Source organism: Melanerpes formicivorus, unplaced genomic scaffold (assembly GCF_026170545.1).
Source record: "Melanerpes formicivorus ecotype bairdi unplaced genomic scaffold, bMelFor1.0.p_v2 SCAF_32, whole genome shotgun sequence".
Taxonomy (NCBI): Eukaryota; Metazoa; Chordata; class Aves; order Piciformes; family Picidae; genus Melanerpes; species Melanerpes formicivorus.
The window spans coordinates 5,234,057-5,258,112 of NW_027142384.1; the positions used below are offsets into that span (position 1 = coordinate 5,234,057).

Below are 24,056 nucleotides of genomic sequence, written 5' to 3' on the forward strand. Positions count from 1 at the left end.
ATTATGCTCCTATATGGCATCAAGCTATGCGCTTAGAAACACAGTTTTGATTTCACTAAGATAGTGTTCCATGTCCAAACTATCAATGCAAGATGCATACACTCATCCCAGCTAGCCACAGGAAAGTTTGGAAGCACTTTGGCAATGCTTATGTAACAGACAACTACCAAGGCCATTTGGTGACGTGCCAGCCACAGAGAGTGTATCTAACTGCCAGCTGCATAGTCAAAAACACAGATACCTCTTTTTGGCCAACCCAAACTAGCACACACATGAGCTCCAGTCCATCCAGCAGTGTTGCCATCCATCCAGCGTTGCCCATCCAGCAGGACAAAAATAGGATGGAGCAATTTGTGCCATAGAGGAGTTAGGATATCTGAGAGTAAGAGTTTTACACTGTACCCCAGCCAAGTGATGAAGAGGATCAGTAGTACTGATGGAGCTTGGGTCTTATGAAAAAAGGGGGAAGCAAAGGATGTGCAATTTGCATCAAAAGAGCTCTGAACCAGCATTTTAATTTTCAGCCAAGCTGAAAACCCTGAAACTAGAAGCTCTGCAGTGATAGCAAGCTTCAAGGACCACACTGAACAAAGAGTTCAAAGAGTAGCAGTTCTTGTGCAACACGAATGGCTTTTTGTTTACATTTTATATTGTTGTTTGGGTACTTAATACATGGAGCTTGAAAAGGGTAGCAGGACATAAACAACAATGAAACAAACAAAGATTAAACATTCAGAAGCCAGAGCATATAAACATTAATTATGGCAATAGCTACATTACTTTTTTTTTCTAGTTTTACATGTAAATTCAAGCTCAGTGAAGAGAACTTGAATGGGGGTGTGGACAAGGTTATCTCAAGAGGTCCCTTCCAACCTCAATAATTTGTGATCCCAAGTATGCCAAAACTCTGTGGGTGCATTTTTAATTTGGCTCCACAGGTGCTAAAATGACACAGGCAATTCCTCTTTTCAAGATTGAAATCCTACTGAGTAAGTATGTAAAAATGTTTAGCATCTCAGATGCTAAGGTGACTCTGTTACTTTTGAAAAAGCACAGGAAGTCCTCCTTCTGAAAGATGCATTTGTGCCTTTTCAAAATTTTTACAAAAAATTAACCAAAAAAAAGGGAGAGTAACAGAGGGAGTCTAAAGCACGATGGATTCTGAAATCTGTGTCCAGATTGTTGTACAGTATCTACTCTGTCAGAGATAATGGCAGGACACTAGGTATCACAAATATTACAGAAAATAGCTGTGAATCTTTACTAGCAGGAGCTTTCCCCTGAGCATTTGGTATCCACAAAGCCAAATCTGAACACATTACAAATTAATAAAGGAAACCCAAAAATCCGCCTGACAAGTTTTTCCCTGCTTCTCGCTTGTGTCCTAACCTTGCCCCTCTGCTGGCTGTGGTTTTGCAACTCTGCACACCACCCATCCTGATTTCCCACTTCCCACAGCATCTCATCCCACTGAAAGTTTCTCATATATGTGTGTGTGTGTGTAAATATATATATATACACACAATTAAAGCACAAACTTAAAGCACAAAAAAGTGTACTTCCTTTTTTTATTCTTACTAAAATTTGTCTTTCTAGAACGTTGAGAAAACTGACAGGAGAGAATTAATATGACACTGTAGTTAGAAGACAAAACATTGCTTTATCACTGCTGAGAAAAAAATGGTCATTATGCTAATTAGATTCATTAAATCAAAGCACAGAAAGTTGCATTACCAAGAAATATGTCAGTGGAAATTACCCAACAGCCTCACACATCTATTGGCTCAACACTTGTATTTTAAAATATTCCTTTGTGTAACTTTAAACCTGCAACTGTGGGAAAAGCAGAATCATTTCTGAAATCCAGCCCTTGTGCCAATAGCAGAATCACACATACATGGTACTCCCTTCACCTGCCTACAACCACCACCTTTTTGCTTCTCTACAGTACTAAAGATTCAGACGTTTTTCCTTCCCTGACACATCACAGCTCCCAATTCCCACACATTCAAACATACAAATACATAAAATATCATTCTATTGACTGGCTGATTCCACATCAAGCCTGGATTCCTTACCCTCATCTTTCAAATTCTAAACAGGCTGCCCCACCTACATCTTGGCTCACATTGTCTCCTGTCACATCTTCTTTTTTCCTCTGTCCCAATTGCAAATCCATGCTTTTTCCTCAGCTTCCTCTTCCTGTGTGCCAAGTCCCCTCCCTCTCCTTCAAAACCCTCCTCAAAACTCACTTCTTTTGGTTCGATTTCCGTGACTAATCTCAGCTCCGGCGCTATCTGCTCCCTCTCGCGCGCCTAATTACATCGAAGATAAAACAAAAAACATGAAACAGAAAAAGTAAGTTATCTGAGTACTTCACATGTGCTCTCACAAGGGCAGTCTCAATATCCCCATCTTTTTTTATTTTCTCTCTATACTACATTAGCCACATTTCTGTGTGATTTCAATCAATTTGCGCTTATCTGCAGAGCAATCTAACCTACAGTCTTGATGCATTACATCCCACCAATATTTTCCACTCTTTAAATATTTCCCCTTTCCACCTTCACAGCTGAGTCTTAGTAAAACACACTTCTGCTGCAACTCAAAAACGGTTTGAGTGCTACAGAGTTCACAATACCATCTCTTCCTTTAAGACACGCTATGCTCCAATCAAAGAATTAACTAATCTATATGCCTCTTCCTCCATGTAATTCAATTTCTGCATGCTTAGCACACATCTTCCAAACAGATCCTTATGTTTGTTAAATTTGCTAATACGCTAGAACTTAAGCTCACACTCATCTCTTGAGAGGTATTTTTTTCCTCTGGAAACGGATAAAGAACAAGACATAGGTTCAAACTAGGCATAAAGTTTTGGATCTGCCAACTCAACCATTTTTCAAACCAAGTTATATTCTTGACAACTTTTTCTTTTTTTTAAAATTTATATGTATTTTTAGTACATATCCTCTTATTAAAATAGATCATGCAAAAAAAAAATTCAAAGATACTGATTTTGAGTTCTAGGCTTGGAAAAATCTCAGTTTCAGGTAACTGGTTTTTCAAACAAAATTGCCACAAAATATTTTGAAAAACAAATGTTTTACCATAGTATAGCAACATAGGAGATGCTGCAGAAAACAAGTATTTGCTACAGAACTTCATGCTGATCTCTAATTTTGCAAAACAAAATGCCAAAATTAGTATCAATTAGCATTATAGAAAGCATAATTAGTGTTGTTGCTGCAAGACAACTTAAAAACTCTAAGTTCATCTCAGAAAATGTAAATTTGGCCCCCTTACTCTTTAAAGACTTCACTGAAGCCACCTACATTCAGCCTCTGAGATGCACAGGACTGACAGAACAACTCTTAACTACTGAGAAAAATTAAGAGATCATAGATGAGCTGGATTTCTACCAAGCATGTCTGGACATCAAAATGGTTGCTAAGAAACGGATTTCTGTGACCTAAGAGTAGTAATTCAAGATTAGACACAGCATAGCTCCCTAGAAAAAGTACAGGACAGAGTGACTTAACATCACAACTACACTATCCAGGTTTTCCTTTTAATGGAGCAAATAAAGTACTCTACCTTTCTAACTTACTGTTATACTAAAAGAATTGATTGACATATATACTGGTTGAACTGAGTTACTCTAATACTGCTGCAAGATGCAAGTGTTGGCATTATTATGGATTTCAATATAATCTCTTTAAGAAAACAGCTTAAATTAAACTGCAGTGTTGCCTGAATTAAGTTCCAATGTTCTCTGCATGGACAGATGATCAACAGTCAAACAGAACTACCTGCAACCTGGAGGCCAGAATACAGAAAAGCTTTCAAGCCATTTCACTTATCCATTTGACCTTGTCACAGTATGGATAAATATAACAGTAATTTTGAAATACGTGAATTGTGTTTGTCAAGTTAGGAGTATTCTGGAAAAAAAATTGGAGCAAATTTCAGCAGGGTTCTTTTCTTATCTCTGAGGCTCAAACAGTACCAGTGGATTAGCTATGAGATTATGGTTATCATGCAAGATAAATGCAGTGGCACTTCCAGGGTTTTCAGTGTTGTTTTGCAAGTAAAGATGTGCATACTACTTAAATCTTCTCTTATACTCCATAGCCTCTCTCAACTTCTACTCACCATCTCTTCTTTAACAGCAACTGGTTACCAGAAATACAAAAAACATTTCTCCATCAGAATCCTCAAAAAGTTCTGGATATAGGGGAAAAAAATCCCCACATAACAGTCCTGTTAATAAGAACATTGGGGCTAAAAGCTACCATAGTAAAAAATGAAAGAGATGGGGTGGAAGATGGGTTAGGAAAAAACTAAATGAAATAAAAATCAGCACCACAGACTACTGACAAGTTAAATCCTTTTTTTAAAAGACACCAGAGGAAAACACCTCTTGATGGCCCTGGTTTTGTAAACTCTGCAAGCTAAAAGTCTGTGAACAGATTAGTTGGCAATGGAGCGTATAGCACTGAGGCATTTCAGAGGCAAGACAACTTGAGCAGCACACTCTGAGGTATCCTCCACAAAACTGGTGAAGCAAGGCAACGCAGGACCTACAAAAGAGACTATAATCTAAAACTAGTGGTGCTAGATGACATTTTTATCATCTCAAGACATAAAAAAAAAAAATTCTACAAAATCTAAGAAAGAGATACCCTAAGTATTCTTACCTGCCCTTTTGCATCTTCTGGCATAGATTTGATATGCATCCTCTTAAGACATCTAATAACACCATCATAGAACTGTACTGTGAATGTTCCTAGAAAAGGATTGATGTAATCACTGTGAGTTGTCAAGAAACAAACACACCTCGTTACTATGAAAGCTTTAGCAAAACATTTTGCAGGCTGTATGAACAAAGAAACCAGGTATTACCCACAGTTTTGAAGAAAAAGCAAATGACAGCCTCAATGAAACTCTGCTTTTATATTGCTCTTTGTCCATTTGGACAACTTCAAGCATATTTATGATACTGTGTCACTTTCACACAGAATTCATGGAAAGACTTTACACAATATGAAAACAATTCAATTCACAACCAAATCCTTGTTTGCTTTAAATTGCAGTAACAACTCCAACTTCTACTTATGTTCATTAGAAATATCATCACATTGTAAAGTATTGCAACTGAAGTGCTCCTTTGCTTCCCCATTTCCATTGTTTTTCTTTAATACACAATTTTAAAGAGACAAATCATTCCTAAAACAATCACAAAAAAATAAATATATCATTAGCTCCTATCAACAACAGTACAAAATATTCCTAACACTGTGCACAGCATTTTCTTACCACTGAGGAAATATTAAGCATTTTGTCTTCCAGGACAAATGCCAATCTTCTAATTTCACACACATAAAACACGAACCTCTTTAAAAATTGGTAGAATAGAAACATTTTCACTTAATACAAACACAGTGAAAATAATTTTATACCTATACAATTTTCTGAAGGAGACTACAGCTACAGCATAGCATATTCAAGCAATCCTTACCAAATGGACCATGCACAAATACATACCTTCTTTATTAATTGCTTCAATCTTTGCAGGGTAGTATCGACAATCTGTCCAACGAGCTAGAACCTCTTCTCCAGGTTTAAAATCCTGTTTTATACAAATTAAATCATCAATATTTAATCACTTACAGTTTTTTTCCTTAAAAGAATTAAGCATTATGTGCTAGAGAGATTTAAGACAGGAAAACATGTAGAACGGTTCACCAAAAAACAAAAAAAAGAATCAAAGGAAAAATCAAACATGCTACTTACAACAAATTCTTCATCATCTTTCAGCCCTTCTTTCCTTAATGATGGTCGCTCCAAGGGTCGCAATCTATTGCTGTCCCAGTAAATCCACTCATCATAGCGGTGACTCCAACGTTCAAAATGAACCAACATCTTCCCCTCTTCGTAATCTATCTTCTCAATACGAGATGGATACCTGGTAGAATAAACATAAATAGATAAAGCTCAATTACTTTTTTTTTTTTATGCAACAGTGCTTACATGGCCATTCAGGAAGTCCTATTAACACTTTGTACTAAGAAATCTCCAAGTCTGAAAAAGATAAAGCTACTAAATTGTTAGTAGGATGACATTTAGTTTAAGAATAATCTATACACATCAGTGATAAGTCATTAGCTTCATCCTAGTCAGATGATTACATACAAATTGAAGCCTCAAACTCCTCAACCAAAGCTGTCTGAAATTGGCAGTAGTTTGTGCGTAACAGTTTTAAAACCTGTGACTGTCTAAACCAAAGGTCTTCAAGAGTTTACTTGGGGATGGAAGAGAGATGAAAAGTAATTAGAACATTCACTCCTAATTATATGAAAGATTTCATCAAACTATACCACCGATTCCAAACAAATCCAAGCAACTATTCAAACCCAGAAATCAACAGAATATTCTTACTTAATCTAAGCCATTTACTAACTTATAGACCAGCTTCCACGATTTTATTGCCATTGAGTTTTATTCATAGCAGCTGTTTTTAGCAATAATCTCTCTTTAACTTCATACGCACTAAAATAATTATTTCATTCTTAACACATGAATTTTACTCTCAGCAAACACTGTATGTGCTCAGTAGAACTAAACAGGACTGAGCTGCGACAAGATCAAGTCTTAGGCATCTAATTTTGGGTGTGGCATAGATGTAGATTAGGAACCATAAAAGTTGATTTTACACTTGTAATCACAAATTTTGCCAACTTCAGCAAATACTATTCAGTTTTACTATATACACACTGAAGTGATGCATTTCACAAAATTGTAGTAGGAGGGGGAAGTAATGTACAAACCAGTTTTGCCACACTACTGCCTCCACCAAAGGTATTAGATCGCATTAATTCCACTGCATGAAACAGGGAAAATTGGAATGAGGAAGAATGTGGCTCCTTCTGCCCTTAACAAAAGTACTGAAATGGATTAAAAAATGCAAAGAAAAGCCTAAAAAACTAGTTAGATATTAAAATCTTTCTACAGAGTTTATATTAAGGATCATTTAAAGTTAACTAAACATATTGAAATGGAAGACCACAGCAAAAGGACAGCTGTCTTTCACTTTCATTAAGACGCAATCTGTTTTCTTAACAAAGTGCTACTGCAGAGCATAATAAGACAGTGGAGCTTGGGCAACGAATTTTCAGTTCTGCTGCAAATTCCATCAGCTAGAAACACAACTAACATACAGGAACCCTGTCAACATTTTCAATTTTGAAAACTGATGGTGCTGATAAAGGAGTCTTTAATGCCATGTTCAGATTAAAATCTAAATTCTCAGGAAGTACAAATTTCCTTATTTCCTGGTGACTTAAGTAAGCCATTAAAGGCATCAATCTCAACTTGCTCCTTAATTTCTTCAGTCCTACTTCTTCAGCTGCAGCAGTGCATACAGATTCCCAACATCTAAGTATCTTGAAAGCTGCCAAATGAGAAAAACGCCCTCATTTTCTAGGTTACTACTGCAAGCACTTCAGCTATAGTACACCCTTGGATGAGAATGTATAGTCCAACCTCTTGTAGCATTTCTCTCATCCACATATTTCAGAAATGGAAAGTATTTTCATAGCCATTCTTTAACTACCCAACTTCTTGCTGAGCTTTAAAACAATAGTCTTAGTTTCATACCATAGACTCATTTGCCACCCTAATAAAGTATTTTTCAAGACAGAAGAACTCCATGGGACAAGATCAATCCCCTTCCCCCTCTCAAGCAAGCTGACAATAACAATCTACCAAATCTAACAATGAAGCTGAATAAATACTGTATGAATACAGAAAGTTAAACTCCAAGGTCAAAATCTGTATCACATCATCACCATTCTGGTTGAGCTTTGAACAAGGCTTCAAGAAGAAAGCCAAGGGATGGTTTTCTATAGCCCTGCCTCTGGCGATCCTTTCTCCTTAAATCCACATTCTGCTACCAGTTTTTTCATTTTTCTGTGTGTTTCCATTTCAGATTTCTCAGAACCAGACACCAAGTGCCAGAATAAGTAGGAATAGTAGCAAAGCAGAGGAAGAATTAACACTACTGTTACCACAGTAAATGTGCAAGTGCCTAGATGAGTTCCAAATAGAAGTCAAGGATAACTTAGCATTTAACAGAGGAAAGGAAGGAAAACCATCTTAGAAAATCAAGAGGACAGGAGTCCACTTTGTAGCACTCAAAAATGAGATCTTGTGTGCAAGTACTGAAGCTGCAGTAGTGAAGTGTAAGCCAAGAACGACGGTCCTCTTTCTTGCTGCAGTTGGAAATACCAAGTTTATCACAGGCCAGCCAGGTAGTGATGCAAAACTACAGCTACTTTACTAATGAGGGGGCCATTAGCCAAAAGACAGAATTCTCCTTTTCCTGTGCATCTGTAATCCAAACACTGTTCCCATTATGGCACTACCCTACAGCACTTCCCTTGCTACATTTTTATTGTAAGGGCTGGTAGCTTTCAGTGGCCATCATCAATAAAGTCACCATTTCAAGCACTGTGTGCATAAGACAATGGAAGGAATAAACAGTCAAAATAAGGTACACTACGGTGGAAAGAGGAAAAATAGTAAGAGAGGGAAGTAAAATAGAGAGTATAGTTTAGAGACAAACATAAAAATGAAAAACTATTTTAAGGAAATTTTAGCAAGCCAAGCGTCAAGATGTTAACATACGTGGAAAGAAAAAAGAGCAAAGGTAACATCATCTGATGAAGAAGATATAAAAAACACTGTCTCATTTAAAGATCACTTGGAGGAAATGCAGCATCAGATAATTATTAGTTAATTTCTCTTTGATAAATACAATTCCTGCTGTCAAGGTCTTTTTTCAAATGTCATTACTAGCTCTGAATCAAAGTCCCTGACATCAGTTTCACACCGTTCAACCTTGTAATAATTGTACCATCATATAATTGCTTTATTCCAGTATTTCATGTTTCTTCAATGTATGTTAAGACAGTGGTTTGAAGATGCAGAGAGCCAAAACCTGCACTCAATTCCAATCCTCTGAGATGGAAGATTTAGCAAATCCCTGAACCACCCAAACTATATAGGATTGGTTATTAGGCAACCCAAAAATAAGCAACAAGCTATTACCCTAAATACTAAGTTGAGCCACACAATGTGGTACAAATACGTATAAACCAGAAATATTTCATAATACTGGTTCCACAGTGGAAAACAGTGGCACATACATATAGCAGAATTTACTGCTGAAAATTTTGCAGCACATGGAAGCATTTTTCCAGTGTTCTGGGTTTGGTCCTTCCACTGAAAATAATCAATCTCATAAAGTTCAAAATCATACAAATAAATGCAAATATGCAGTTCCTGCTAGTAAAAGATACAATAGCAACATTATTTTTTTAATACACCTTTTGAAAGATTTCACTATGGCCAACAACACAATGTATTTTTGTTTTTTAGAAAGAAGATTAATATGAAGATAGTTATGTCTCAGACACAAGAGACTTTATATAGAAGTCCCTTCCATTACAAGCTACAAGCAGGCATTATAGAGGGGATACAAACATCACACTTTCCAATACCAAAGTGTAATGATGTCTAAGGCCCAAACAAACTCCCAGTGGAAAAAAGTCTTTACTCTTCACTGAAGATTAAAAAACACAGACCACCACACTCCAAAGAAATAATGTAAGTGTTCTTTTTGTGTGAAGAAACAATCATCTCCAAGCTTTGGGTGATTTTTTTCAGAAGCATGCTGAATATAGCATTTAATAACCTCAAGCAGAGTCTTACCCACATTTCAGGAGGTTTTGGATTTGTTTTTTGAAGAGAACAAGAAAACTATTGTCAGCTGACGGTTATCTGCCCAGTTCACATATTGCATGCTCTCCATTCTCAGGTTCCAGTGATTCCAATCCATAAGAATTACGCAATGTTTTTGTAGAGCTGCAAATTTTACCACAGCTTACAAAGTTTACACAGTGAAGCACTGGTCAGACAACAATAACACTCCACAAATACTCTTCTGGTACCTGTGAAATCTGCAGACTCCCTACTTTTTGCTGAATATATTGTATTCTATCATTATAAAGCAGTATCTTCACAGTCCTTTCAAATTCCTGGCTGTTTGGCAACCCAGTCAACTGAAATTCAAAGCGAAGACTGTACAAAATAAGATTTCCCAAAGTCTTACATGGAAAAACTTCCACACTGGAGGGAAAAAAAATAATTTTAAAATTATCCAGATAATCACAGAATGCATTGGGTTGGAAGGGACCTATAAAGGTCACCTAGTCCCACACCCCTGTAGGAACAGGGACATCCCCAACCAGATCAGGTTGGGGATAATCTAACATACCAAGTCGAAGTGCTGTTCTGATAACTAATCTATTTTAGCGAGCTGTTTCCATCACAGAACAGCATCAAGTGCCATGTATCACTACTTCGTTCATTACCTAACCTATAGTTCAGATCAAGCAGATTAGTGAGGACTATGGTCTCAGAAAAGTAACAGGAGAGTCTGGCACTTGTAGGACAACCAGTAGACAGCTAGAGGCACAACAAAACAGAAAAAAAAGGAAGAAAACCACCTTAAAATACAACAGCTTTGCAGAGACTGTGTCCTCCTTGTGGGGGGCTAACAGCTTAAGAATCAGACTTACATGTGGGCATGTATCTGCACATAGGTGCAATTTTTCTGCTGTTACAATTGTTTTGTTGGTGAGAGGCATAGGGAGGTGTGCACACATACATCAATTTTGTTTGAGATCATTCAAGTTGGAAGTGACCTCAAAAGACCTCTCGTCCAACTTCTTGCTCAATGCAGAATCAGCTATGGAATCAGACAAGGTTTTCCAGAGTTTTACCCAGTTCAGTCTTGAAAGCTTCCAGTGTTGTGACACTCCACAAATTCTGGGCAAATTGATCCACTATTTGATTGTCCCATGGTGAAAAAGATTCTCTTTGCACCTAGCTGAAATCTCTCATTTCAACTTGTGCCTCTTGTCTCTTGTCCTCCAACCATACAGTACTGTGGAGAGCTTGGCTAAACATTGATGACATCCCTGTAGGCACAGAAATGCTGCTAGTGGATTTCCTGAAGACTTCTCCAAGTCAGTCCAGTTTCCTCACCCTCTCTTCACAGGTCACACCTTCCAGGCCCCTGATCCTGTAAATACCCTACACATTTAATAATTTTCTGCTGTCAGTAAATCCCATCTCATTTACTGTCTGCTGACAGATGATCCCATTGATTTCAATTAGAGTTGCATTACATAGTTTGCTTTAGTGAATGTGAACTTAACAACTGGTAAAAATCCATTACGGAAGATGACCTCCCCTCCAACTGCTGCACTTGACAAAGAAGCAACTGAAGTTATGTCTGCAATATAGAAGAATAAACACTCTCTCTGAAAGTCTGTCTTTGATGATCAGTTTGACCAGGTTCTCTTCTACTCGGTAATTACAAGCATCAGTGATACCATCGGCCCAAACACTGTCTGTAAAAACTTTCTCATTTAGAAGTACAGGGGTTTTAAAGCAATAAACACATCAAGGTACAATGACATTCTCTCCAAAGTCTACAGAAATCAAACAAAACACCAGATTCCATAAGATGCATGTCAACAACTACTACACAGAGGACAATTTAAGAACTACCTTTCTCAATTAACATTTTAACTGGTCACAAATACTAGATGTTTAAATTACAGTAGGCTTTCAGCAAACAGAGGAAAAAAAACCCAAACTTTCAAAGACTGTTTTACAGCAAGTGTTACCGCTTTGTCACATAAAGAAAGGCTGGACTAAGCAATACTATGGCACTTCAACTTTGGTTTTGTTCAAGTATATGAAGAACTTTAATGTAAGTCCAGCAACTTTCTTTTCTCTGAAGCATGTACAGCTTAGACTTTACAAAAAACCAACATTAGCCACCCCATTAAGCAACAGAAAGTTATGAAATAAAATCACATGGACTATTATTCGGGCCTGGAATACTGAAAAAACAACCTAACAGTAAGCTTGCTCTTTGGACAAGTACGTGAATATTATTTCATCTGAGACAGAGTCATGTTTTCAGTTCTCTTGTAACTGCAAAATTTTAATACTAATTCTTCTACCAAGTATGTCACCACAAAAGTTTACATGTGTATAAACCTGATCTGCTCTACCTGGTCCAGATGATGACTTAGTTCATAGAAAGATCATGATAAATTCCATTTGGTGTGAAAATACCAAGCAACTCATCTTCCAGAGTTTGCAACAGGACCCATGTGTAACAAGGCCGAACTTAGACATTCCAAAAATGACATGTGACCCTTCCCTGTGAAAAGGCTGGGAAGATCAAACACAAACTATATACTGGTTATTTATCAATTCTTCTTTCTTTTTAAATGCAATTAAGCTGAAGCTGGTTTTATATTTTAACTTTTGTCATTTACATTAAGCAATGACCTCTAGTCACAGAAGATGTTATAAAAAGTTCTATTAAAATGATGTTATTTTTCTAGCACTATTCAGACAGTTACAGAACCAGTATGTTGAAAACCCATTCTACAGCAACAGGTAAGAACAAGAACTAATCTGTAAACATTACGTTCCTTTAGAGATCACTTTTGCTATAATTAAAATCAAAGTTGTACAGATAAAAAGTTTGTCCTAACTTTTTACATAGAGCATATAACTACTGGAATAAACATGTAAATAACACATAGACTCCTCTAACACTTAAGTTTGAGTTAGCTGGAACAGAAATTTACATGAACATGCTTAGCTCTCCAGCAATGCAACAGAAATGCCGGCACAGGCCTCTAGATTTTCTAGCTCAAACTAAGATATACTAAGATAGCAAAGATAAATCTTCTGGGTAGAAGCACCAAGATGCTCTGTCATCTATTTTAACAAACCAGTTGGTAGTGCATAAGACCCTTAATGGGAAGATCATGAGTTCAAGCCTGCAGTGAGCAGTAGTGTCCTCCCTACTCTAGTCATGTGGTCTGTGGTGACAGGTTGGACTCGATGATCCTTGAGGTCTCTTCCAACCTTAGTGATACTGAATACTGAAACCCAGAGATTTTTCAAACTGAAACAGTGTGGCCAGAACACATCATGAAATTTAGTGTATTAATAAAATTTTCACTAACAACTTTTTAAAAGCCTGCTCTTTACACAGGCTTTGTAACATGGTCCTTGTGCCTACAGATTTCCACTTTATAGTCTTGGCTCTTAAGATATGATTGGGTGATGCAGCATCAGAGTTCTGAGCACTTCATTCCTCCAGCTGTTTGGTAACACAATCATACTTGCCTATTCCAGTTTTGTGAACCTATTAAGTATGATAACACGAGTTTGCTTGCATGCTTTCAAACTAAAACAGAACAAACCTTTAGTCACAGAATTTTGTCACATTAAGGCACACAGGTTGGGTTTGCACATGACCCTGCATTTCGCTCTACCCTGGAAATGCTCTCCTTACTATGAGAAGCAACTAAACTGAAAAAAACAAACTGGAGAAAAGTTTAGTTTGATTTCTGATGAGAGGGTATCTTGGTAAAAGCTAACAGTTTTAACAGACTTATGATGTGTAAACTCATAAAGTTCACACATGTAACAGCCAATTAATAGGTGAAGCATTTTTTATAATTTGACATAAAAACATAGAATGCACACAAAATAATTATGCTCTTAGCAAATACTGAACAGTGTCTTTCATACCATTTTTGTAAGTAGTCCAGTGCTTCCAAACGAGCACCAATCTCAAATGTGATTCCAGGACGATTTGGAGGCTTTTTACTCATCTTGATATTTTCTTTTGCACAAGCTTTGGAGGAAGGAAAGAAAAAAAAAATTAAAAAAAAAAAAATTTAAAAAAAAAAAAAAAAAAAAAGAGAGAGATGTTAACATCCATGTCTAAATCATGTTAATAACAGCAAATATATTCCAGAAAGTAGATACTTCTATCCTGACTTTCCATTAACTGCTTAAGTATCTGGTGTGGAAAAGACTAAAAGCAGGAATAACTTACCTTCCCAAAAATCAGAAACATAAAGAAAAACATGACCTAAAGGCACTAAGATAAAAACTTGCAAAAACAAATAAACAAGTCATCTTCAACATTCCTGTGCACTCTCGAATCTCATTCACAGTATTATGTTTCATTCACAAATGCTTTTCAATGCTGTTTTTTGACAATTAAGTCACTAGTAAAAGAAAATAAATCACTTCTCTGTCCCACTATCACCGCTGTTACCGTGACTTTCTAATGTACTGCCTTTATCATCCAGAAGCACAGCGTGGCTTGCTGCCGAGGCTGCAGATGTCTGGTGCATGCCTACTGAAGCACAGGGGTGCCAGGCTGCAGGGCCACTGCCTCCTCGGTTCGGACCGCGACAGCGGCGGCATCCGGACCCCAATTTTTAAGAGAGGCTGCCCTGACAGCGGTGAAAGAGCGATCGCGGACAGCTGCCTCCCAGACAGTTGCCGACCTGAGGCAGCCCACACCGCTCCCCGAGCGCAGAAGACACAAAGGGGTCCACCCCAGCCAGGATCGGAGCGCGGGCGGGTCCCCGGCCGGCGGGGGCTCCGTGCTCCTGCAGGCCCAGGAGAGGACGCGAATGCCCGCGGCCCACCGGAACCCGTTCTCGGTCGCGAGCAGGGCTGTGTGGAGTGGGCCGCGGGCACCGCCCCGCCAGGCCCCGGTCGCCGTGAGGGGGGCGTCGGAGCCCCGCGCCGGGCCGGGCCCGGAGGGGGCCATCGGCCGGGACCGCCCGCCCTGCCGCCCGCGCCCTCCCCGCGTTCCTTACCGCCTCCTCCGACTCGCAAAGCAAAGCGGCGGGCCTGTTACACCCGCAGCCCCGGCGCGGCGCCTGCTGCTCCCGCTCGGCGCGGCGCGGGGTGTCCGGCGCGGCGGCCGCCCTCACAGCCCCATCCTCCCCGCGCCCCGCCGCCGCGTCACCACCTCGCGACGAGCCCGTGAGGCACCGCCTGGCGCCGCCATGCCACCACCCCCGCCATGTGACTGCGGAGCCACCGCCGCGTGACGCGGGCGAGGGCGGGCACGCGCCAAAGCTAGGGAGACAAAGAGGTGGTGGGGTGCGTGTACGCCGGCGATCCGCGCCGGGCCCTGAGAGGCGGCCCGCGGGCGAGGCTGTGGCTGAGGGGCACTGGCACAGCGTCCCGGCTTCTGCCGCCATCACTCACCGTCACACACAACCAGGAAAAACACAGGAGAGGCAGAACGGGGTCGGGGTGGCCCCTGAGGTGACCGTAGCTGCAGCCCGTGGGCGCCGGTCTGCCCGTAGGCACAGAACAATGGCCTCCTCGCGGCCTGCGTTGAGCTCCGTCTTTGCCCAGGAAACTAGCTTGATCTGGAGCACGGCCTTGCTCCCCTTTAGTCTTACCGGTCCCCCCAGCTCGCTGGGAGCGGGGACGTGAGCAGCTGGGTGGGCACTTGGCTGGCTGCTGACAGGACCAACCCACTGATGTCCCAGTTGGCACCCAGTGTGGTGCTGAATATAGCTCCGTTTTGGTCAGAGTGCTGGTTGCATAGCCGATACAGCTGTTCTGCTGCTACTTGCGGGCCCCAGTGCTGCTGCATTTGCTCCTTGCAGCACTTGAAACTGCAGGACTACCTAATGGTGGCCATCAGCTTTTGCTGTTTGCCGTGCTGCTTATCAGTCCGGTTTGCTGTGCCTGGGAGACCTGCGATAAAAGTACTGGCCTTGAGCCGAGTCTGGCATTTGGCCCTTGCATTGCTGCCATTGTACTATTCCAGGAACTGTCTCCTGTAAATCCTCCTCTCCTCTAGGATAGATGTTTGCAACTTTGTTGTAATGGCAAGATTGGCACCATCATATCCCCTGGGATGTCATCAGTAAGAGAGCAGTCAAGTCTCCATAACCTAACAACAGAAACAGCTTCCCTACACACTGTGTTTCTGGAGACTGCATGTTCTGTGTCAGCTTGTTATGAAGTCAACTGAAAGAACCGTTTCAAGTGTGTAAGGTTTGCCTGGCAAGTTTTTGGTAGTGAAGATGACTATAGAGGTAGCTTTTGGGAAAAGCTGCTGGAAGGTTCCTTCCTGTCCAATGGAGCTAATGCCAGCTGGCTCCAAGACTGACCCACCACTGCTGGAATCTGGGCCCATTGGTGATGGCAGTTGCACTTCTGTGATTGATGTATTTAAGAAGGTGAAAAAAAAAACTGCACAGCAGCCAGAAGGAAAAGTGAGAAAATGTGAAAGAGACTCTGCAGATGCCAAGGTCAGTGAAGGAGGGAGAAGAGGTGCTTCAGGTGCTAGAGCAGAGATTTCTGTGTACCCATATGAAAACTGTGGTGAGGCAGGGTGTCCCCATACAGCCTGTGGAAGTTAATGGTGGAGCAGATATCCAGCTGCAGCCCATGGAGGACCATATGCTGAAGCAGGTGGATGCACCCGGAGGAGGCTGTGACCATAGGAAGTCCATGCTGGAGCAGACTCCTGGCAGGACCTGTGAACCCATGGGAAGAGGAGCCCACACAGGAGCAATCTTGGAGTCAGGATTTGTGACGTCATGGAAGACCAACACCAGAGCAGTTTGCTCCTGAAGGACTACACCCCATGAAAGGGACTCATGCTTGAGCAGTTCTTGAAGAACTTCAGCCTGTTGGAAAGAATCATGTTCATAAAGCTTGTGAAAGACTTGTGTCCCATGGCAGGAACCTCACACTAGAGCAGAGGAAGAGGAAGGAGTGTCAGAAACAAGGTGTGATGAACAGACCACAGCAATCATGCTCTGCTTCCCTGTTCCACTTGAAGGAAGGAAATTAGAAAATCAGGAGTGAAGTGAGGAGCAGAGAGAAGGTATTTTAAGATTTGGGTTTATTTCTCATTGCCCTGCTTTGACTTTTGATTGGCAATAAATGAAGTTCCACAAGGCAAGTTTGGGTTTTGCCCATGACAGTAATTGGTGAATGATCTCTCCCTGTCTTGATCCAGAGCTTTTAATCATGCTTTTTTTCCCCTTGTCCAAAAGAGGTGGGGGAGTGACAGCAGCTTTGGTGGGCACCTAGTGTCCAGCCATGGTCAATCCACCAAAGTCCCTAAACAGTAGCAGGATAGACTGGACATATTTTGTGTGGTATCCCTTGGTCCTGCCCAGGCAGGACCAGCTGTGAGAAACATCTTCTGCACTGTAGCTGAGTGTGGCCTCACCTGGAGTGTCTTGCAGAAGACACCCAGGGAGACCCAAGGTCAACCTTCAGGGGTTCTGGTGCTGGTCAATCAAGGATCCAAGGTGCTTGTGCTGCACTAAATGTTCATAGGAAGGGTCTCCTCTACACCTTATGCAACTGATATTATATGGAGTGAGTAGCTGTGATCACAAAAAGGCTCAGGTGGGAACCCCCATTGCCTATGAATCCTGAAAGAGATCATAGTTTGGTCAGGAAGCAGAGATTTTGGAGCATAATCTGAGGAGGTGGCCCAGGCCCAAGAATATAATAAATTAGCAGAAAGGGAAAGGCCATATGCTCTGCTTACCAGTGGATCCTGTTGTGTGAAACCATCTGAAAAGCTGATGGTTGAAGCACAAGTCATGGACCAAATTCAGCAGGTGTCCCACAGACTGAGGGGACAATATCTGTGTGTATGTCAAAGAACAAAGAGGGGAGCATTGATTGATGGGGATGTACTGGAGAGTGTAGGACCTGAGTATTTGTGACAGTTTTAGGCTGTGCCTTTAAAAGTTGGCTGCAGATTTTTGAGCAGAAGAGTGAAGAAGTATAAACAAATCCACAGTTGGGTGTAAAAAGCAAAACAAGAGATTATTCTAAACAAATTTCATTGCTCGGATGTGTGAGATGTATTCTAACAATCTCACATTCTACTCCATTCCTCTCTCTTTTGGCTGTTGAGGCTGCTTTTCTGCTCTGCTCAGCTGGAGGACCTCATCAGCCTAACCTTGAGATAAGCGCACTAACTGAGCTTGCTAACATTTCTTACTCTTTTCTTCTAATTAAATAGAGGAAAAGGGGGAGGGAAGGCTAGGGGGGAAGCAGGGCAGTTTTCCCCCGTTCAGGGGGGTTTCCATGCTGATTTCTCCCTGTAAATCTCTGTAGAATATTGTAAATACTGTATATTTGTGCATATTCATTGCATTCCATTGTAGAATGTAGTTTTGCTTGTAAATAGAGCTTCCATTTGCTTTCCCCAACTGAGTTGAGCCGAGTTTTTGTTAATGCTGGTGGGCCAAACCATCACAGTATTATGTAAATGGTATGGAACAAGATGTGGAGATTGTAATGGGTCTGACTGGGATCGAGTTAGCTTTCTTCATTGCTGGCCATATGGTGCCACATTGTGGATTTGTGGCTAGAACAATGTTGATAACACACTAGTGTGTTGGCTAGTGCTGAACAGCACTTGAACAGCATCAAGACTTGCTTTGTTTTTTCCATTCTGCCCCTCCATCAGGTAGGCTGAGGATGGGCAAGAGAATGGGAGGGGACACAGCTAGGACAGTTGACTGAAACTGGCCAAAGAGATATTCCATACCATAAAACATCAACCTTATGAAAAAAAACAACAAAACCAAATACAAACAACCATGGGACAGAGGAAGAAGAATAGTGGGGCTTTTGCCTTCCAAGGTGAACCCTGGCTAGGCATGGGTCTTCTGGTGGGAAGTGGTGAGTGGCTGCCTTTATATTGCTTGGGTCAGGGGTTGGGGTTAGGTTGTTTGATTTAGGTTTTTTGGTTTTGTTTTGGGTGGGGTGTTTGTGTTTGTTTGGTAGGTTGTTTTTCTGTTTTGTTCTTTGCTTTCCTGCAGTTCTTAAACTCTCCTTACCTGGGTCTATAACCATTCTCAATTTTGTTCTTTCTATTCTCTCTCCCTTCCCACTGCAGGGTGGTAGGGGAAACTGGTGACTCTAGGGGCATTTGGCTGCTGTCCAAGGTCAGCCCATCCACTTTGGTTAGTCTCTGTGAGGCTGCCTCCCACTTGAAGACTCTTTACAGGGAGACTGTGTGGTGGGATACTTTAGGGTATTTATTCGCTATGGAGTTTTTATTCTTCCTTTTTTTCCCCCTGTTCCTGTCTTCTGGATGGTAGTGGCAAGCAGGAGAGACTGAAAAAGGAAGGAGGCTTGAAGAAAACCAAAGTAAATAAAACAAAAAATTGAGGGGGGAAGGAAAAAGAACTTTTTTATCTCTTTAGTAAAAATGTTGCCATTGCGTTAATTTCAATTCTCCAGCACTTATCACCATGACTGTAGCTTTGATTCAGCCTTCTATGTAGAGGGTTTGTTACAAGATGGTGAGAGTTGGGTTGACAGTGAGAACTCTGAGTGCCAGTGAACTTGCAGCAGCTGTTAGAAAAGTGAAGATGCTTCCACCCAAGGAGAACGGAGATGTAGGAAAGATAAAAGAAGTATCAAGAATGTGTCTGGGTATATGTGGGTGGTTGAGTCATGCTCTGTTGCCTACTGGAAGCTGTCTGGGTTATGCTGTGGTATCAGAAGGGCTCAGAGCAGTATGTGGCACCTTGAGCATCACCTCAGTGCTGATGAGGGAGGCGGTGCTGATGGCAAACTGCAGAAACAACTTGCCCCAGATGTCTTCAGAACAGCAGAAGTTCACTCATGGTACAGCAGGACATGGCAACATTTCATCACAGTATTATCAGAACAGTTAGGAAATCAAGGAGTCACAGCCAGTGTCCCTGTTTCCTTGCTGCCATTTTGGGTATACCCACCCCTGCTCTGCTGTTGCCCTGAGGGCACTCACAGACCTTGACTGGCTCTGACCTGACTACCCTGGTGCCTTCCATGTCCTGCCCAGGACCTGGGACTCCATTTCCACTACTGTGTTTCACCATAAGACTAGTGAGGAGTAACTTCAGCCAAGGATGTTTTTTATTCTTTTAACTCAAAATGTCTTGCACAAAAATGTCTCTGATATTTAGTCTTTTCTCCTAGGAAAACAGGACTTATGTAGTCATATTGGATGTCTGCTTTCCCTTTCTTAGCTTCTACACTTCCACCTTACTTCAAGCTTTACAGAAAGACAAAGGTCTCATCAGTCTATCCCAAGTGGTTTTGTTAAAATGCTCAAATGGGCAGGGAGGAGTGACTCTGTCAACCTCACCATGATAGATGGGCTCAGTGCTTACTCTTCTTCAGACAGCAGAACATCTCAAGGCAGAGATGCAGGGAAGGAGATTTCATTACTTTTGCTCCTCATGAAACCTGGTGTTTAATCGAGTCACAAAGCATGTCTTTAGCATTGTGAATATTATGCAGACCATAAATTGGAAACCAAACTGGAAAGAAGATTTTATCTTGCCAGTCAGTGACTCACAGAGACTTGGAGGAAGAAGGAGGATTTCATAATCAGCTGAGCATGAGCTCATGATGTGCTGTTGATGCTGAAAAGACTAATGCAGTCTTTGCAAAGCACATGCACATGGAAATACTGAGTAGGAGTAGGGAGGTGACATTATCTCTACACTTGGCACCAGTATGTTGTTATTAAAATAACTTACTGTTTGGAAAAGTCATCCAAAAACTGGAAGAGTTCAGAAAAGATCTTGGAAAATGATCAAACACTTGGGAAAAAAATATATTATGTTGAGAAACCCAGACATTAGTTTGTTTATTTTGCTGTTTCTTTTCTCTTGTGGCCAATTGGATTGTTCCATAAAAGAACTACTTCAGATGTCAGATACTGCAATGATGAGGTGTCAGTCAACAGAATCTTTTTATTTTTCCCCTTAACCCTTATTATAGTAGAAAGACATTTAAAGTGACTGCTGGTTCTTGTATTTATACAAGCTCAGCTGAGCAAACACACAGCAGCACCTCTGACCCACTCTATCAGTCTCTGTCGGGAGCTCGTCCTCATTCTGCTGTCATCATCTGTCCTTTTCCTGCCACTTCCTTGGTCCATTTTGATGCCCTGTCTGACATCAGTTCCAATGTCCTCCTCTTCTAGTTTCTCTGCCCTTCTTTTTGTTTCATACCAGAAACTCCCAGAAATTCCTTCCTCTTTTAGTGAAGATTTCCACTCTCACCAAAACCATGTCTTTACTTTTAAAGTCCTATATTTTCCAGATGCTGGGAAATATCCTAAAGTGGCTGAGTTCTGGAACATCATGGGAAAAGAAAGTAGCTAACACCCAGTGTCAGGGACACCAAACAAAATAGTAACCCCAGAGATTTGGGACACCAACCCCAGTCTTTTCCAATTTTAAAAGACACTGAAGCTGGGCATTTTTCACTCAGTTGCTCACTGGTTCTTTACAGGATGCCTTTGACTCCATAAATGGTTCCTCCTAGAGGGCTGGCTGTTTGCTGACAGGTATTGCAGCCACCATACTCTATTTCACTGCACGCTGGAGAGATGACATGGAGCTATAAACCAGAAGTAAAGTTCCCAGCTAGCAGTATTGTAAGGGTGACATACAGTAAGATGAGGTCACTAAGGAGTGAGACCTGCTAAGGCCAGGTGGGTTAGAAGTTTGTATTTATGCAGGTAGTTCCAACATCAGTGAGAGAGTCCCAAGTCCACACAAAGAAACAGAAGAAGGGGCAAACACTGACAGTTGATGGAGGTTAAAGGAAATCCTGGGAGGCAGGTAAAGTTGCTGCTTACCACAGTGGTACCTTCTGATGCTCTGCATAGCTGGAAGGTAGAAGCTGGCCATTCTGGATGAAGGCAGCTTTGCTGTGCCATATTACAGCGTGCTTAAACCACTCTTCGTGTATCCATCTGATATTCATTGGGAGCATATTCAACATCCACTGTGCTATAAATATTGCTTTGCAATGAATGTTAGACCTCTTGAAATTTAATCGTGCTTTTGCCTCAGAAACAGTGCTAAGCAATTCTTGCTTACTTTGACTTACAGATTGCAGCCATATGTCTTGGATTGGGTTTTGGTTTTAGGCAAGATTCTCTAGATTGGAACACATCAGTAAATATTTTACTGAGGTTTGCTTTAAAGCCTTGAACAATACTGAACAAAAGTATTGTAGTAATACATGCTCTGATTGTGCACTGATTTCCTAGATTATTTCCCTGGGAGATTGAAATTCATCATCTACTCACATCTACCCAACCTGCTGGAGTCCAGCAGTGAGAATGAAAAAAAAATCCACATCACATCTTCCAGCAGGCAACACCAATCACTTTGTAGAACTAAAGTGGCATTTTTCTGTCTCCTTTGTGGCCCTGTATAAATCAGGGTGTCTTTAAGGGTTGAAGGATGGCTGTCAATTAAGGGATTATGCCTACCTGTAAAATGCTTACACAGCATTTGTTTATGGGAGGAATCTTCTTGGTACTTGACCATTATGTCTGTGTTGGCATTGCATGGACAGGTTCCTGGAAGGCTATCAAGAGTTCTGATCTCTGTCCTCAATTGCCTTGTGGGCCACATTTAAATCCCTGATCTTTATGCAATGCTGGATAGCATCCAAGCCTCTAGCGTATCATGATTCTTCACTGGATACCAGGGCTGCCTGTGCCTTTTTCTCTCCCTAGCAGTAGAATCAGTCCAGGAATCTGAAAATGCGACAAGTAGGTATGGCACAGGCATAGCTGGGAAAATTGCAAACGCTTCCAGAAAGACCAGTTCCTGCTACAAGCTTCACAGGTTTAGCCTTTGCTTAAGTAGAGGCATACAGACAGAAAAGAACTTAGTCACTGTCAGACTACAGCAGTTATTTACATAGAAGCAGAGAGGCAGCTGATAAGGATGCTGTGTAAGACAGCATGGAGGGCAGGCATTTTAAAGAGCATTACTAGTGTATCACTGATGATTGTTATTTGTCTTCATTTGTGCATCAGTCAGCTTGATTTATTATAGAAACAGCTGTGATACCAGTGTCACCACTATTTTGCAAGTACCATTGTCTCAGGAATCACTGGTACCAACATCTTCTCAATTACAGATTTTCAGTATATATAAAGCACACCATGATCCTTTAGAGTTGTATGTCAGCCAAAAGCTGTCACTGCACATCAGTGCGAGACCCTGCACCATTGGTTCCTGCAGATCACATCAAGACTGTTACAGAAGTCATCTAGGATCTCAGGTACATTGATTAGCAGTATGTCACTGCCTCCAGAGGAATAGTAATTTTCATTTAGGGACTCTTAATGCAACAAGAAAACTCCCAACCAAAGACTGAGATTTTATTTGTGTTATTTAGATCCTTTTAAAACACTTTTTGTCTATCTGGACTATGTGTGTAGTGTAATACAGAAGTAGCTGACATAGCATTATTGCAGGTAAGCTCTTGGTGAGATCCAAGAAGTGGAGATGTATCAGCAAGCTCAGAGAAAATGCTGAGCTTTACAGGTCCATGTATTGTATTCTACCACGTAAACCAGGAATGCCCTTTGTTGCCTGTATTGAAGGAGCAATTAAACTAACATAATGAATTGGGGAGGGTGGGGGGGTGGAATCAAGCCTGAAGCTTAAGAAGTCTCTGATAGGGTGGAGTGGGATTTTCCTCTGCTAACATTAAAAATTAATTTGCTGCTCTTTTAAAGCCAATTAATCTTTGTTCACACAGCTGACCTGGTACAGTTACTAAAATCGTGTATGACGTGTCAGTTCTGTAAACTGCAATGAAATACTAACTTTATGCAGGATCAGCCTTCTCTTACAATTAAAATGTCTGGATTTGTGAGGTTTGGTTTTGGTTTTGGTTTTTTTTGATTACTAGAGTACATCAAACATTGCTAAGTGAGTCTGCTTCATAAAGGAATGCACTTAGTTTAAAATGTTATTGTTCACAAAGATCGTAATTTTACCTGCAGCTGGACTGCAGGCAGGGAGTTTCATAGACCCAGTGTGGCTGCAGTGAGGTTGTTACGACCAGTCTTTCCCCTGCTGGCTTTTTTGAATGTTTCAATTAACTTTCAGATATCTCAGAATATTTTTTACCTGTGAAGTACTGTATGAACAGCATTAGGAAGAGAGCTGTGGTATGGACAAATGACCTGATCTGACAGTAAAGAAGCTGGAGGAAAAGCTAAAGGCTGTGAGCTTTCCAGGAGGTTTAAAGAGTTACAGAAGCTCAAATTATTC

The 24,056-nt window shown here is 41.0% G+C and overlaps 1 protein-coding gene across 11 annotated transcripts in view; it reads right to left on the bottom strand.

Annotated features, from left to right (window-relative positions):
• The window catches only part of PHF20L1 (PHD finger protein 20 like 1), a 48,459-nt gene extending 33,172 nt beyond the window's left edge, over positions 1-15,287 (bottom strand). For 3 of the 11 annotated variants that reach the window (XM_068155514.1, XM_068155505.1, XM_068155503.1), the window contains exons 1-6: positions 14,784-14,974; positions 13,696-13,801; positions 5,797-5,968; positions 5,548-5,632; positions 4,701-4,789; positions 2,253-2,315 (exon numbers count right to left, since the gene is read on the bottom strand). In XM_068155514.1, the coding sequence (XP_068011615.1) occupies positions 2,253-2,315; positions 4,701-4,789; positions 5,548-5,632; positions 5,797-5,968; positions 13,696-13,778 (492 nt within the window). In that variant the 5' untranslated portion in view covers positions 13,779-13,801; positions 14,784-14,974. Of the gene's footprint in view, positions 1-2,252; positions 2,316-4,700; positions 4,790-5,547; positions 5,633-5,796; positions 5,969-13,695; positions 13,802-14,783; positions 14,976-15,180 lie in introns of those variants that run through there. The other 8 variants (XM_068155513.1, XM_068155509.1, XM_068155512.1 and 5 more) reach the window with 7 other exon arrangements.
• Between the last annotated feature and the right edge of the window lie 8,769 nt (positions 15,288-24,056).